The 13,129-nt window shown below is 45.9% G+C and overlaps 1 protein-coding gene across 1 annotated transcript; it reads right to left on the minus strand.

Moving 5' to 3' along the window:
- Nucleotides 1–9,789: 9,789 nt before the first annotated feature.
- Nucleotides 9,790–10,931, minus strand: LOC119351993. The gene is made up of 2 exons (XM_037618751.1): nucleotides 10,720–10,931; nucleotides 9,790–10,376 (listed from the first exon to the last, which is right to left on the minus strand). Exons 1-2 carry the CDS (start codon nucleotides 10,903–10,905, stop codon nucleotides 9,924–9,926), a joined length of 639 nt encoding a protein of 212 aa, XP_037474648.1. The 5' UTR covers nucleotides 10,906–10,931; the 3' UTR covers nucleotides 9,790–9,923.
- Nucleotides 10,932–13,129: the final 2,198 nt, after the last annotated feature.

Here is a 13,129-nt window from a genome sequence, read left to right on the forward strand (position 1 = left end):
CCACTAAACAGCCCCGCAGAGGGCGGTACTACCACGGGAGACAGCGGTACTACCGCTCCCTTCGGCGGTACTGCCGCGCAGAACGAATGGTAAAGGGAAAGAGGGAACCGGGCGGTACTACTGCGGAGGAAGGGCGATACTGCCGCTAAGGAGCGGTACTGCCGCACTACTACCGCAGTGAGGTACCGCACAATCCGACACAAAAAAAGACCCCTCAAATCGACGCGGTAGGGACCTGGTAAGCCAGCGGTAGTAATGCTGCGGAGTCACCGCCGATACTACCGCTTCGGAGCGGTACTGCCGCTTGTGACCCCTCAGCGGTACTACCGCTGGGTACCACGGTATTACCGCTGGACCCTGACAAAACCCACAAGAGGAGAGAAGATCTCTCCATAGAAGCGGAAGGGCTCGGAGGGTGAGAAGCGGATGTGTATGTGTTGATTCCACCCAAGCAATACCAAAGCGGACCCCCTCTTGATAGTACGGTGCCCTCTACGCGACTAGTCCACCGAAAAAGAAACGAAAGAGCTACACCGTCTTGAATGACACTCCGAGGGGAAGAAATCGTCTCGTGCCAAGGATGAATCTATGAAATGCTCAAAGCACACGATTAGTCTGCAAACATGTTGTCATCAATCACCAAAACCACATCGAGAGAGATATGCCTCAACAACAAGTCAATAGTGGGCTTATAACCTGCCTACATGGCATTTTTGCCTATGTAGAGGAGAGAGACATAAAAAATTGGTGACGGTGGGCTCTCATAGAAGAGCCTAGCTATATGCACATTCCTAGACAAAAGTAATAAATATAATGAAAGAGAAAGAGAGAAGGTAAAAAAATAGTAGTCTAATAGGCAATCTTATTGTATGAGTGACTACACGCATGACATGGCAGCTAGCCAGCGCTTGGCTATATTATTAACCATGCTCTAAGTCAATTGTTTTATAAGCAAAAGATATCCGTTTAATGAGATCACCTAATTAAAAGATACCTGATTTATAACTTAATCTAGACTGCCCGACTCCGCTTTCTCTCCAGCAGCTGAACGATCCTCGTGTTGTCTCCCTACAGACCCGTCGCGTTGTTGCCTCCTCATCTGCCGCTTCCGCTGGCGTAGGCTGCGGTGGCGGCGGGCTCAACGCCGAAGGAGGCGGGGATCTAGATGCGGCGGCGATCTCCTAGTGCGTACGGGGCGTGGCCTCGCGTGCAGCAGCGAGGTCGGCGCACCTGGTCGTGCGGCGGCCTCGCTCCACTCCATGACCCACAGGATCCGAGGTCTCCAGCGATTGTGGTCGCAGTGGCGGCCGCAGAGTGTCGCTGACAGGCGCCTGCGGTTGGACGCGTGCGGGCTGGTGCCGCTGACTGGCGTCGTGTTGACATCGACGACGGATGGGACTGGCAGGATCTATGCAATGATCCCTCCTAAAGATGGGACGACTGGAGATGGCGGCGATGGACCTAGAGCGTACGCATGTGACGCACGTTTTGGAACGCTTAGACCGGTTTGTACTCTCGGCTTGCTAGGCGGGCGGCTTTTTGAAGCCACTGGATTAGATGTTGTTCGTTGATGCGGCCAGGGCACATCTTTATATTTGTACGTGTACCAACTTTGTTTGCCTCGAAGGTGGCTTTGGGTTAATCTTTGTATTCTTTTTGTCGGACTCAAATGAATAAATTAATATAGATGGGTGCATGCATCATTTTAATGCAGAGACCAGGGGTAATCCTCTTTTTCAACAAAAAGAAAAAGAAAAAAAGGCAGTCAGCTCTAATCGTAAGTTTCTCGGTCCTTATGTAAAGCTTAAGATGGAGACATTAGTCATTTCAAGGAGTTGATTTAGATACAAGAAAAATCAAAGGCTACTTAAATTAGCAAAAGTATGCTGAAATTAGATGCAATTACAATGTTCTATCAAAAGAAGGAGTACATAGTGTGTGTCCTTGCTTGGGTGCCTCGTCACCCGGCATGGCATAGTGGCGGCTCTAAGCACAATTTCGGGTGTCATTTGACATCACAAAATTGTGCAAACCACTCTTGAATTTTTTGATATACATGAAATGGTTCATACACTAGGAATTTGAATTGATTGACATGACAGGATCGTAGGGGGCTAGCACCGCCACTTGTACATGCCATGACACAAATGGCGCAAATCAGGTTTGCCTGTAACTTGTTTGCATGGTTGGCAATGGCGGAAGTAGAGGGTGGACAGGGTGGACCATAGCCCACCCTGAAATTGAAAAATGTGCTTTATACCATAGGAAAAAAGTTAGAAAAAAAGAAAAAAATTATATGTACAACTGCACTGTTGGCCCACCCTGGCCCAATAAGCTAGGTTCGCCACTTATGGTTGGAGACGGACACTCAACTTCCAGAGGACGAATAACACGAATAACACGTACTATCATTGTGTCAAAATATAAAACGTTGTTCACCCGCAAGAAAAACGTTATTATAGGCTAAAAAACCCCCGCAGAAAAATGTATAGGCTAAACTAGCCTAAAAAAATCTTATATTTTGATACTTGTCACACGTGCACTTGGAGCAGGCGATCGATTCGAGAGCGCTGCCATTCTTTTTTTGAGCATCAGTACAGACACAAGCGCTCATATACACGCGCATATACTCATCCCTATGAACGCACACACGCAAACTCTACCCCTATGAGCACCTCCGAGAGACTGAGCCGGCATATCATCTTGAGATTTACGAAGTCACTGTAGGCGCCTCGTCGTCGACGGGAACGTCTCCTCCCACTGAAAGCGTATCGCCGGAAATCCTGAAATAAATGCAGGAATAATGCGAGCATCAGGATTTAAATCCTGATGAATTGGGAATACCACTGTCCACCTAACCAACTCAACCACAGGTTGAGAGCGCTGCCATTCAAAGGAAAGGAGGCACACCGTACACGTTCAGTCGTTCGCTTGACGGTGTGTCTTGCTTTCATGGAATTTACGGCCAGATCCGCCAAATCGTTGGGACCGATCGGTCGGGAACGTACGCGTCGTTTGTTTGACCGTCGGTCTATATACGCGTACAACATACACCTACTACTGCGTCCAGCGAAGCCAGGTGATGTAGGCAGCGGCCGGCCCAGCTGGCTCAAGGCAGGACAGGAGTGAAATGTCAAAGCAGATGTAGCATGCATGCCCGCATGGCGCGTTGGCGATGATTTGATTAACAAACTGGCCCAGACACTGGTAGCAGCAAAAAGAAGTAGGATGCACGATGATGTCGACAGTCAATATTAATGGAGTATTGGGGCATGGAGTTCATATTCTTAAGTCGGATTCGGTTAACAGACCGACCGGAGCATCATAGTCCTCATGTGCGGCTCATCGGATTGAAAAAAGTGTATCCCGTGTGCATGACGATTCATGAGATCACTAAACTAGCTGCTATGTTGCAACATCTACAGCCTGGCCCCTCGTATCCCCTTATACGTCCACCGCTCACAAAAATACGACATAATGGAACCCCTCAAACCGACCCCTATATATCTAAATTGTTTGTCACTCGAATACCTAACTCATATATGGAGCGGATATGAAAAGGCTCAAACACGCCCGGACGTGTCTGCCCGTCGGACCGACGGTCAGAATCCACGTCGAAACACGCAGAAAACAATCAGTCCAACGTGAGCTCACCGGTTTGCATTTTTGTGACTCGGCGCACTACTCGAGGGCCAGACTCGGCTATTTAAGCATGACGGTGACTCTCAACCCTTGTCGTCCCCATTTCCTCCCTCTTTCTTCCACCGACGCCGCCACCGCGACCCCGTCCATGCCCTATTCCGCTCCGACCTCGTCGTCCGCCGGCAGCCATGGTCCGCCTTAGGATTACCTACTACAAGATGTTGACCCTGTAACCCCGGGCGAAGATTCATGCACGGCGCTTCGCTTGAACTGCAGCCGGTTTGTCTCCAAACTCTTCGGAGGAGGAGAGGGAGGATCAGGAGGCGTCGGGCGCGGAGATGGAGGAGGTGGAGCCGTGGGACGAAGAGGATTAGAATGGTGAGGCGAATCTAACATCGAAGTAGACAATATTCGACATAAAGAATGTGATGGTGGAGTTCGAGGTCGCCAAAGCAGAGGAGGCGGTGGAGCTGCAGGCCATTTCACTCCATCCAGTCCGAGGCAGAGGGGGTGGCGAATTGCACTTCCTCCAAGAGGTGGAACTTGAGCGTGAGCAGCTCTTCACGCACGAGGAGGACATGCCGGATTTTCGACCCGCTGCCAATGACCATGAGGCCGACGGCTTTGACAAGGACATCATCGACATTTCCGATGACGGGTAGATTGTTTCCTTATTTTTAGCTATGTACATAAATGAATTTTGCGCTGCATGTAGTAGTATGAATATGAAGATCAAGAAATGAGTATTATGGTTACAATGTCTAAGAAATGAAGAGTGGCTGATCACTATCCGCGGACGTGAATCTGCGAAGTTCTGTTGTAGATGCTCTTAGCCCTGATCAATGGCAGGGTGAGTAGGAAAACAAAATGCTCCATGCATTATGACAATAGTCTGACTCTTCTGACTCTTCCGGCCCAAATGTTTGGCAAATTAAGTCTTTTTTTTACTTTTCGACTTATAAGTTGATGACTTATTTGAAACCAAACAGGTCCTAAGTAGAGGAACACAAGTTGCACGAGTGGCCTCCCATGCTCCGCTCAACTTGAAATGTCAGCGTGGATAACAGAGCACTCATGCATGCATCCATAGACTACACGCGCACATAAAGATACTCCCTCCATTCCAAAATATAGTGCGCCCGCGTTTTTCAAGGTCCAACTTTGACCATGAATTTAACCAACGAGACCAACTGCGGCGGGAGAAAAAAATATATAATTGAATACTTCTTTCGAATACGAATTTACTGATATAATTTTTGCTCCTGCCGCAATCGGTCTTGCTAGCTAAATTTACGGTCAAAGTTGGAGCACGTGGATAGAGAAAGCACTATATTGTGGAATGGAGGGAGTATTGTCCATTATTTTTTCAGGATTGTTAAGGCAGCAATCAATGAACAGGGCGTACAGCGCCTGGACTTCTTCTCCTCCTCTTTACCCAACAACTTGTCCATTCAGGGTCAGCCAGTTATAAAGTCCGATCGGCGGCGGCCCGTACGTACTCCCTCCGTCCGGGTGTATAAGTCATTCGCGTAGTTCTAGGTCATCGATTTGAGGAACTAAATATGTGTTATATGTCATGAAAAGTATACCACTAGATTTCCACACGGATGTAGTTTCTAAATATATATTTTTTGTCACATATAATACATATTTAGATAGTTAAATTATCGACCTAGAACTACGCGAATGACTTATACACCGGGACGGAGGTAGTACTACTTCTCCTCCTCTCCATACTGTACCAAATCTTCAAGGCACAAAAGCTACTATAGCCGCTGCACCATATACTACGCAGGGGTAGAGCAGTTGGCACCGAATGAGAAGTTCGGCCCAAAAGCAAGTTAGCACTAATGGTTACTACTGCACACACTTGCATCTCATCTGTATATGCGACAGTGGTAGTACTGCATGCGACCTGCCTGCAGTGGTTAAGCACAAGAAAGTCATTACCTGCACAGCGGCCCAACAAGGGAATTCTCTGCAGACAATCACCATTCACCACACAATTCCTGTCATCACTTGTGCGCTCTGCCAACCGCCAATCTATCGACTAAACCCTCTCGAAGCTAGCCACCATGCATGCACCTACGTCCGTCCTGTGATGTGTCGCCGCAAATTGACAGGATCTGCACTGTGCATGGATAGATAAGAGAGGAGCAGGTCCACAGGGCAAGGGAAAAAGCTTGATGGAGTCTTCAGAAACAAGCCCCGCGCAATCAATGGTTCTACGTGAATCAATGCAGGGTTGGTTCCCGGTTGACATTTATGCTCAAGACGTATACGTGGAAGTGGATTCAATTCAGCGCGGGGACGTACTACTCCACGACCACTTGCAGAGTTGCAGTTGAAGGATTGGAGCATCGAACAAAAGACATTGCACGTTTATCTACTTGTCCAATGCGACTGGATCCATCCTTGGTCTATCTGCTGGGTGTAGTAGTGGTAGCGTGTGTCATCTTGCTGGGTGCAACTGCTCGGAATGAATGCGCGCTAGCCTTCAATGGCCGTGCCACCGTCAATCTTTTATATTTTCTTCATTCAGCAAAGAAAGAAGAAAGGACGGGAGAAGATGAAGATCTGGCCTGGAGGAACAGTGAGTGTATTTCATGGATGTAGATACGGTTGCACGTAGCTGTTCCCGGGTGAATACGCGTACGCATCACTGGTTATCCTGCGGGTACGCATTACTTACACCCGTCGCCATCGCATCAATTATTTTCCACTTTTTTAGATATACTCATTTCATTTGGAAACTTCTGTATCGAGCAGAAAAGAATGTATTTCTACAATTTTTTAATTTGTCTCTTTAATCTTGAGAGAAAAAAGAATTGTTTGGGGCAATAGAAAAGAAACTTATCAGACAAAATGATAAGTTTTTTTTTGCGCGGAACTTATCTTTGTACTTAGGCGCAAAAAAACCTTATCAGTTTCTTCAATAAGCTTTTTTCTTTCGCATGAAAATACAAGTTTTTCTTTTGTGTGAATAACTTACCAATATCGGCCCATTGATCCCTCATAAAAAAACACAAAATATCAAACCAGTGAATGATCAATAGAAACCGCCTATCTCCTAGACCTGACAGGCCCATTTCCATGGCCCAACACAGACATGACTCAACACAGCTCAACCTCCCCAGCCCAACCCAAGTATATGTGTGCTACCATCTCCTCCTGTGCGAGAGGCTCTGCCATAGACTCCCCTACTCCCGTCCTCACTCGAGCACACTCCGTCGCCGTTGACCCCGAGCTTCTTCAGGCTGGACATGCAGCGGGGTCGGCGAATTAAAATTTGGGTGCACCGATGAGAGAGGATGGAGTTCCAGTCACTGCAAGTGGGACCGTTACGACCTGCAGCGGGGTCAGCGGACGCGCTCGGGCACCTCCATATCCGCCTCATATTTGGGCTGGATACGAGGGGTGCCGGTCAGCCCAGGCGTTTGATGCGCACTGCTGAGTCGATTTTTTTTGTGACCGAGCGGGCCACCCGGACATTTGAGACGGGTTTAGGGCGCCCGGCTATAGATGTTCTAAGAGAAACTCTAGCATGTCCCTTGTCCTAAAAGTTTAAAAATATTTGTTATCTCATTTTCTTTATTTTTAGGGAGTTCAATGTTTCTTCTAGAAGATCCTCTAAACTTCCCTCCAAAACACAAAAATTTGTACAATAACTCATTTGAAACACATATTATATAGTTCGTTACATAATTCAGTTTATGTACCACATTAACATCGTACATAGCATAAATAAACAATTTAGGGTGTGCTCTGAAACTTCTCAGCCTCTCCAAAACTTCCCAAAATCTGGTTTTTCGTGTGGCTTCTCGCTTGAGGTGGCAACTAGGAAATTGTTCGGCACAACTTCTCAATTTGGTCATTGTACCAGGCCTCCGGCCCATTTAAGCGCATGTAGCCCAGTCTAACTGTAAAAATCATTCGGTCCACTCGTTGCGAACGTCATCTCCCCGTGCATGCATGTGTGGAACATCTTTTTTGAACATCAGTACAGACGCAAGCGCTCATACATACGCGCATACACTCATCCTTATAAATATGCATACACACACGCCCTATCCCTATAAGCACCTCCGAGAGACTGAGCTGGCATGTTATCTTGAAATTTACGAAGTGACTGTAGGTGCCTCGTCGTCGACGGGAACGTCTCCTCCCACTGAAAGCCCATCACCGAAAATCCTGAAATAAATCCAGGAATAATGCGAGCACCAGGATTTAAACTCTGGTGGGAGGGGATACCATTGTCACTCTAACCATCAAACCACAGGTTGGTGGTCAGGCAGGAGAGAAAAATATCGAAAGGGACAAAAAGAATGAGCGAACCGGTACGCAATAGACTAACTTAGCGGTGGCATCTAGTTGTAATATGTCTCAACTCTTGCTTCTTCAATTTTCAAAGCTGGGAAAGGCCAGCTTCTTAACTCCTCCGTTTTTGTACTACGCGGCCAGCTAGCCTCTCAATTTCAAACTCCGCGGAGTCAGAGTCTTCGGCTCAGCTCCAATCATGTAGGCGAACCAACTTGTGATTGAATGGTTAGAGGGACTGTGGTATCCCTAGCCCACCAGGGTTCAAATCCCGGTGCTTGCATTTATTGTTGGATTTATTTCAGGATTTGCGGCGATGCGCATTCAGTGGGAGAAGACGTTCCCGTCGACAACGAGACGCCTATAATGACTTCGTAAATCTCAAGATGATATGTCGGCTCAGTCTTTCGGAGGTGCTCATAGGGATAGGGTGTGCGTGTTGCGTTCATAGGGATGAGTGTATGCACATGTGTATGAGCACTTGTGTCTGTACTGATATTAAAAAAAAGCTCCAATCATGCGGTTGGAGAAGCTGGCTGCCGGAGCGGGTACCGAACAGGTACTTAGTGCTTACTATATTTACACTACATACATCAACATCAAACTAGGTCAAGCATTAAGATATAAAGTATATAAAAATACATTACAGACAACTATGTACGTCGTCTCCTATAGTAAGAACAGCATCAGTGAAATGACTTCCATAAAACAAATTGTTACTACTGATCCAAGGAGTATGAACTAAATGATTACAACAACTCAAGTGCAAGGTAAAGCTTCTTGAATTTCCTTCTTTGAGCTTGCTTCTCAACTATTTGGGCTTGCATCTCGTTGATTTGGACTTTCATATGTGTCTATTAACGCATCTTCTCTCTTAGTAATGATTGCAGTAGCCTATCATTTGTTTTACATAATACATTAGAAGACCAGCCCATATCTATGTGCTGCAAACAAATCATGTTTGTGTGTGTGCAATGTAGTGAGGAACGGGATTCGTATACCAAATTGCAAACATAAAATGCTCTATGTTATACATCGCTTTTATGGCCTCTGTGAGCAAAAAAGTCTCAATCGAGATTCCCAAGTGTGTGTGAAGGTTCTTAAACAACAGGGCATTTGCAGCCGCAAAGGAGCACGGGAGAGGGGGGAGGAGCCTTCCCAATTTGGGTTGGCATCGCCCCAGTGCTATGGAGGTGGAGGTGCTGATGCAACAGATGATTCATCGGAGTAGGTACGCAATGACAGGGAGCTCATGGCCGAGCCAACTAGGATCTCCACCACGATGGCGATGAAGAACATTGTAGCATCGTCAACTGATGTGGCCTCTTCCCAGTGGCGGATCTAGAACCCAGGCCCCGGCCTGGCCAGGGAATGAGGCCTAAATCCTTTGTATTCTGTGGCTACCCCTACTCCTTCTGCTTCCCCAACCAATGCACGACTTGAAAAACTTTTCCAAAAAGAAAAGAAATCATTTGTCTTTCATCTTAGGCCTCCTTTGGTTTGGACGAATTCTATAAGAATTTCATAGGATATATGATTTTTATAGAGAAATTTCCTTTAGAGTCCTTGCCGAAAAAGGCTTCCGCCCCGCTTTATAAATAAAACAACCACCGAACACAAAGTCAACAAAGTACCATCCGCAAACACGTACACACAACGCCACCGCATGCAAGGTCTAACAGACAAGCACACACACAACATACGGGTTTAGCTGTGGGCACAACACAACAAGCCCAACACACAGACACACACACGCACGCACAACAAGCCCATTTTAGAGACCTTTGGTTTATAAACATAGGAAAATAAACATTACTAGCTTAGACTCAATGAAAAAAAATCTTATGATGTGAATCAAAGATTATCTCCTTTTCTATTCTTATTCATAGGTTTGTATATGTCATCTCATTTTCTCTATTTTTATGATTTTTCTACCCTATAAACCAAGGGAAGGCTTATCTTGTTCACTCGGTCTCATCGGGGTCAGCATTCAAGTCAATCATGGGCTTCTTCCCGCTGCTGCGTGCGACGGGCTTACTGGGGAGCGGCGGCACCTTCGATGCACACCGTGGGCACCAGGGGGCGGCCTCGGTGATGAGCACGTATGTGAAGCAGGACGGGCAGGCGCACGCGCGCATGGCCGGGTTCGCGGCGGGCGACGCCGTGCTTGAAGGCGGCGAGCGGCTGCGCTTTCCCAGGGAGGAGGACGAGGACGAGGTGGACCCCAACGAGGAGGACGATGTGGCCGGCGATGTGGCGGCGCGCTCTAGGGCGCAGCGGACCATGTCGAGGGTGCAGAACGCAGCGGAGGTGGTGGTGACGGCGGCGGTGGTTGATGCCGTGGGAGGCAGGTTGAGGTCCTGGTGGCCGTCTTGGGCGGCCTGGTGGCGATGAGGAGTCAAGAATGTCTTGCCCGACTGCACAAAAACAAGATTTTTTTTCCCCACCTTGTTAAGTACTAATCTGTATGATGAACAACGAACTCTGTAATCCCAGTGCAAAAGAAACAAAAATTTGATCATCATGCTGATAGACCGATCAAAGAACATGAATTTGATCTGCGGATATAATCTAACCTAGAAAAGTATATAGTTCTCCGGAATATCATCTCGGACAGGAACCACACGAGAGCGAATTAATTAAACACCAAACATGCACGCACGCAGGTGTAACTACCCACACGAAGAAACAAACAAATCATCTAGTGATCGGAAGAACAGAGGAGCAGATCGAAACAGCAATGCTAGGAGGGAGACTCACCAGAAGGTCGAGCCGTTTCTCCCTGCCGGCGGGCACCTTGACCTCCAGTTCGACGACCTCGTCCTCCCCGCCGGCGTCACCACCGCACCCGCCGAGCAGATCCATGGTCACCATCTCCGGTGCTTTCCCCGCGCCGGCCCTACCCTTCCCCCCCGTCATTTTCCTCGTCCCTTTCTCGGCCGTCATTTGCCGAGAGAAGACGGGATGAGAGATCGGTGTGGCCGTGTGGTGTTTGGCAGTGCGTGGTGGGGCGCCCCTATATATACCATGAAGCTGCCGGCGCGACCGACACGTAGGGCCCACGTGCCAGCGAGCGTGGAGGGTAGGGAGAGCCATTAAGGATCATATATTAATTGTCGTTGGGAAATGGTTGGAAGATTATTAATGCCAATTAACTACCCGAAACAAATTTGGGGTCGCTGACGTGTTTAATTCACTCGAATCGAAGAGCCGGGATATGAATTCGTTTCCATGAATGGGCTGAATTTAAATCGTGGAAGAACCCTTGGGCTGCCGCTGCAATATCATGCTGGATTTTTTTTTTTTGTAAAATATCATGCTGCATTTATGTGCATTATTTGTTGGCTGTTTTATTGTTCATCAAGAAAATAGATGCAACCACTAAATTCATAGGTACCATATATTCAATAGTATCCGCCCATCCATATTTTAGTTCACAATTGAGCATTGCCGCGTCGTATAATACGTATATAATAATGAAAAAGATATTTTTGGAGGAGAATTAATTGATGTATTTATATTGGATTATATCGCAACGATTAATTCCTAGCTAATCGATTTTGGAGTACTATATGACGCGGTGCACAAAAGAGTACTATATATTTATATTGGATTATATCGCAACAATTAATGTCTAATCGATTCTGGAGTAGTAAATGACACGGTGCAAAAAAAAGTATACTATATATTTATATTGGATTAAATCATAACGATTAATGTCTAATCGATCATGGAGTACTATATTACATGGTGCAAAAAAAAGGCAAACTCAGGGATACTGCATTCGGAGTACTATATATTAACATTGGATTACATCGCAATGATTAACGTCTAATCAATTTTGGAGTACTATATGACATGGTGCAGAAAAAAAGGAAAGCAAACTCACGGATACTAGCATCCCGAGTCGACATTAAAAAAAATGAGAGCCACTAGCAAGCCTCATGCTTCGAACTTAGGCGGGCTAGGCATCGACGGGCGCTGCTAGCCACTCGAGCTTTGCTCTGTTCTCGTGGTGACTCAAAATATCAAGAGTTTTTTTAACCCCCCATGAGACGGTGAGATGGTTCTCGCAATGAAAATTGTAAGCTGGAATTGCCATGGTCTTGACACAGATATGGAAATTCCTTTGCTCTTTGATGTTCAATAGTAATTGAAGTCTGAACTAACCTTTATGACTAAGATGTGCCTCGGTTAAGATTGGGCTTATATAATCCATCTAAATTAAGATTAATTTCATTTTCGAGGGTTGTGATGGTTGTAGCGCTAATCTTGTGTTAACTTGGAATATCGATGATAGTTATTTTGTAGGATATTGGCAAATTTTATGATGATAATGTTCAACTTGGTATGGTCCTATTGTCAAGCCATACATTTTCTCACCATCATCCCCCAACCCATTCCTACATTAGTCATACCATCGTAGTTCACTAATAGCAAACAAGCATGTGTACACGATCGTCATCATTTCCCATTTTCCCTCAACATCGAGGTTATCAATGAACATGATCTAACTATAACCCTAACACCAATTCATGTCAATATTTGTGTCGTGTAATCTTGTCGTTTTTAAATTGAAGCAAAAAACTAATTTTACTACGCTAGTCAGAAACTACTAAATATTCATGAGAAATCATTTTCCACACATATCCTAGAACACATCCAATCGGTTCCAAACTAATTGCAATTGACTTCAACTAGTTAAGTTTTTGTCCTTCCGGTATGTTCGGATGTAATTTTAATTAGTCATCTTGTTTCGAATTTATCACTTCACATATGTCATCAAGTACTCTCCAAGTAATTAACTCTCCAAGATGGTTAGCTGTACTCGACATGCAGACCAAGAATTCTTTCGTCCAATTAATCATTCCCAACTTCAAAAATAATGTACTCCCCTGTAACAATAACGTTTTACTTGCAAATGCCCCAGTTTCTTTCACGATCTATTTCAAAGTTATAAGACAGACAGCTAACTCTAAGATCATCTCTAGCAGATCTTCTAAATTTGGTCTTTCAAAATTATAGCCGTCAGTTTAACAGATGACTGTGTTTTTTCTGTCCCGAATAGATACCGCAAAATCGTATATGCATAATTTTTTTTGCGGGATCCTGCATAATCCGGACCGTTTCCGCTATAGTATGTATGGGAGCCGGCAGTGTTTTTGCGGTT

The sequence above is a fragment of the Triticum dicoccoides genome, chromosome 2A (genome assembly GCF_002162155.2).
Source record: "Triticum dicoccoides isolate Atlit2015 ecotype Zavitan chromosome 2A, WEW_v2.0, whole genome shotgun sequence".
NCBI classification, from domain to species: Eukaryota; Viridiplantae; Streptophyta; class Magnoliopsida; order Poales; family Poaceae; genus Triticum; species Triticum dicoccoides.

Coding starts and splice junctions, on each gene's coding strand:
- LOC119351993 (XM_037618751.1), bottom strand. CDS start 10,905: ATGACGGCCGAGAAAGGGACGAGGAAAATGACGGGGGGGAAGGGTAGG. Junction 10,377..10,719: donor AGAAACGGCTCGACCTTCTG/GTGAGTCTCCCT, acceptor GTTTTTGTGCAG/TCGGGCAAGACATTCTTGAC.